Raw genomic sequence first — 3,933 nt, forward strand, 5'->3', positions numbered from 1 at the left:
TATGCACCCCTGTCTTGTAGCTTCCCTTGCTTGTTGATCTGCTGCCTCATTACCTTTAATCTCTGCATGTCCTGGGATTTCTGTCTGTCTCCTCGTTATTCACTGGGGCGTGGGTGATTGGAAATGGATCCAGAACCCCTTTTCGTTTAAGAGGTTTGCCACCTGGATGATTTTCTTGATCACGGTCTGTCCACTTTGCCGTTGCGGTTTCTTCAAGACTTTCAGGGCGGACTGACTATCACTCAAGATATAGGAGGGTCCTGGTTTTAGCTTGGCGGACAAGGCTAGTTGCTGAATATGCCGAACACCTTCTAGTATTGCTCCCAATTCAGTGCAGTAGATGTTTGATCTTGATGCCTTATCAGTAGTGCGCGATAGTTGCCACTGGATCTTATCGTCCTTGCCCTGAATATGGACTACCCCAATTCCCAGCAAGGAGGAGAAAGAAGCTATCTACGAGGTCCAGCGAGATATCTCACGGATTCTGCCGGCCATATGCCTCACCGCCTAGTGCACCGCCTAGTTCGGACCGTGACAGGGGTGAGCAAAGGCGGCGTCCCTCCAGCCCTAGAACAGGAAGGGGAATCTCGCGATTGACAATCTCCCCGTTATTTATCTAAGTAGGTATATACCTAGTAGTCTATCTCTGATGGAGGCATGAGACCAGGCAGGCGACGAGTCTGCGGTCGTACAGCACCGTCTTCCAGGGCAGACATTTTCCGTTTCTTCCTTGGGGCTAGAGAGGCCACCATTGAGGAGGAAGAGCTCCGCAAATTTGCGGAAGTTGGCCCCAATGGCCGACAGGTGAGAATGGATGGGATCTTGAAGACACACAAGCACTGATATGAGAATAATCTTAGATCAAAAACATTGTTAAAATCGCGTATAATGTTGCTTCCAGCGAAGGTGTCAAGCTCTCCGCGACTCACGTTCGACTAGCCCTCGCCGTTAACGGACATGGCGTTCCTACTCAAAGCGGTCTGAAATTTGATAGCTCCCTAAATGACAATTAACGCGGCAAGATGGTATTCTTCATGACGACTTCTTGTTAGGTCATTCAACCCCCCAGGTGCCAGCCGAGCCATGATGGAATAACGAGATCTTGGCATAGTATAAAGTTCGGCTCTGTCCCTATGCTCTTCGGTTGCAGCAGCTTTCATTGTCGCTTCTATACTTTTGTGTCTTCATCTTTTGTCTCCAGCAGTCCAATCCCGGATATTTAATCATTCTTCGGAGGAACAAAGGTTTTGTTTCTCCCATGCCTGTACCTAGCTTTAATCTGTGGGATCTATGGACCATATCGCTTAGCTCCGGTTAACACCAGCATTCCTTCGGTGTTAAACAATATGAAGAAGGCGTAATAGCCCCTTTGTTTATTTAGCTCAAACTGTTCAAATGGAGTTTCAAGTGGGTCTCGCCCACGCTTGACCTAGCCGAGGTCTAGGGAAATCACACTTGTTTCCCAGCACAGTCCCATCAGGTCCGCGCAGCAAGATTCGAGTATTTCTAGACAGCCAACTTAGGTTCTGTAACAAAAACAGATCTCCAGCACTTTGGAACTGGATATACGGCATTCTTAAACCATACGATGAGCCACCAACCGGCCCTAGATGATATAGAGATCTATAGGCCTACGCTTTCTCAGGCCTACGCTTTCGTGAATTCAGAACAGAAATGGATTGCTGAATCTCTAGAAAGAAGCCCAAAGGGAGGTTTTCTATATCCTGGCTCACAACCCCGCTTCTACCCCGCCCTATTGGGTTGGCAACCTTGCACCTCGGGTCCGTTTGAGTTCTCCCAAACGACCGCGTACAGCTGTGACGGTGGTCTGGGGCTAACCGTTACATTAGCAAGGAATGGGAAAATCCCATTCCCATAATTCTCTAAATTTTCGTCCCGATTTTGATGGGATGGGATCCCATCCCGTTTCCCATCGGGAATATCCCATCCCAGCAGTCAGCCTAGATAGTACAGCTCTGTGACGGCGCGGCTCAGAAGTCTGGTCAAGTGACTCGTGATCACGTGATAGTTCCGAATTAGGAAAGGGCCGGGTCGCTCTTGCTTCGACATATCACATCCCTCGCCCACAGTCCTGATTCCAATTTTCTTCTCTTCTTCCTTCCTCAGCTTCGAATTCTTGTAATTANCATGAATTGACTTCGTTTTTGACTGAGCCGTCACAAAAATGGTATTAGTCAATGCTGCTATCTACATTCAGAATTAGATTGGTTTAGATCTGTCTTATTAACAAGGCCTTGATTACCTAGAGGCCCTTTGTATGTATTATAGTCTTCTTGCTCGTGACTCTTAAAAGCAACATTATATTAGAAACAAAGCAAAGAAAATCCCTTACCCTTTGAGAGATTTACGAGAATTCTTTTTTCTCAGAGGTCTTCCTTATCTTTTTAGGTTAAGTTTTAACATATATTGATTCGATTGGTATCAAATTATATTAATTTGTTTTATTTCTCTCTCTCTCTCTCCTTTTTTTTTCTTTTCTTTTTTCTTATCGCACAAAAGATCACCAGCTTGCAAACTACCTACCTAGGTAGATCCATATAGACGACATTCGACAGGACGGAATTACGAATCAACTGCATGCATTGAAGAGAAGGCCCTAGGTGCTCTATCAATGATTCTCAATTGTTGTAGAACAACTGTTGAACCGGAGCAATGAACAAATGTTACAGACAGGCAAAGAACTATTAGATAAACTGAAAGACAAATGTAAACATTGATACGAGAAAGATTTGTGGTTGGCCAGTACTCAAACCTAGAGACCAGTGTAGTGCAATGTAATGTGATGTAATATTGTCGACCTGGAGGGCAAGCAGCCTTATGTCATACTCCTAGATAAATTAAAGCAGAGATATAAATAGTTCTATTCAAAATCAGATATGCACTTAGACTGGCAGTAAATTAGGTATTTCAGGATATCCACTGTAATGTAACCTTACCTAGGGAAGAAATAGCATTGAATCTTGAAATCTTATGTATATACTGTATGTACATATTTGACCAGATATAATAAAAATGAATATTCGGTAACCCTCGAGGCCTCGTTTTGGAAAAGAATTCTCCTAAAATCCTACCGTTAATCCTAGAATTTAATGTCTCTCCCTAGAATCAACATTGCCGTTAACTACTCTTTGTTAAAGATGTAATGTTTTATTCTCAAAATACGTGGATAATAGTTAGATGACCACTCTATATGTTTGACATGGAAAAGTGATTGAAAAACCATCACAACTGCTGATCAATGGTTTTGAAAAACCCCTGTGGTCCTGTATGGCTCTACTATGACACAGCCCCTCTCAAACGTGCAGAAAGCATCTGGCGGCATATCATCTATGCAGATTGCTTGCTTTTCCTAACGCTGGGCCTGTGACACGGCATTGGTGATGTTGAGATCAAGGTGGGAAATAATATTTCCGACTGCGTGTCATGCTCATGATGCGTATTCCGATCTTGCTCCGACCACTGAGAACGACTACAAGATTGCCATCTCTCTATGATCCTTCTCTTTTGTTGGGGAGATTGAATTTTCTATGCGGCTTACTCCGCCTGCTGATATTCCTGCCACTTCCTCTGTCATAAACAATCACTACGATCAAACTCGGTAACAATTGGAGCTACATACATTACTATTTACCCTTAATTGAGCAATAATGCAGATTAATAAAAATTAATATGGGAAACATCAAATTATATTTCCCCCCTTTCCACAGACGAAGTGGTTTCAACAGACAGTTCTTGCACCAGCTTCGGGCTCAATAGCGTGGTATCATGAAGGGACGATGGATAGTCGTCCATTGGGATGTATGACCCCTGGATGTCCTTAGTACTCTGGACCCCAAATGGGCACATCCTCTGCCCCTGGTCATTTCAGTCTGAGTGGTCATGGTGGCAAGACCTGCTGGATGCCTTGCTCAC

At 44.2% G+C, this 3,933-nt stretch overlaps 1 protein-coding gene across 1 annotated transcript; it reads left to right on the forward strand.

Annotated features, from left to right (window-relative positions):
* Window positions 1-657: 657 nt before the first annotated feature.
* VTN77DRAFT_4595 (uncharacterized protein) lies at window positions 658-1,013 on the forward strand (the record flags this gene model as incomplete). Its single annotated transcript, XM_069420671.1, has 2 exons — window positions 658-804; window positions 861-1,013. The coding sequence occupies 2 exons, from the start codon at window positions 658-660 to the stop codon at window positions 1,011-1,013; spliced, it is 300 nt and encodes a 99-aa protein (XP_069277557.1).
* Between the last annotated feature and the right edge of the window lie 2,920 nt (window positions 1,014-3,933).

This window comes from Rasamsonia byssochlamydoides (assembly GCF_041956645.1).
Source record: "Rasamsonia byssochlamydoides strain NRRL 3658 unplaced genomic scaffold VTN77scaffold_32, whole genome shotgun sequence".
NCBI lineage: Eukaryota > Fungi > Ascomycota > Eurotiomycetes > Eurotiales > Trichocomaceae > Rasamsonia > Rasamsonia byssochlamydoides.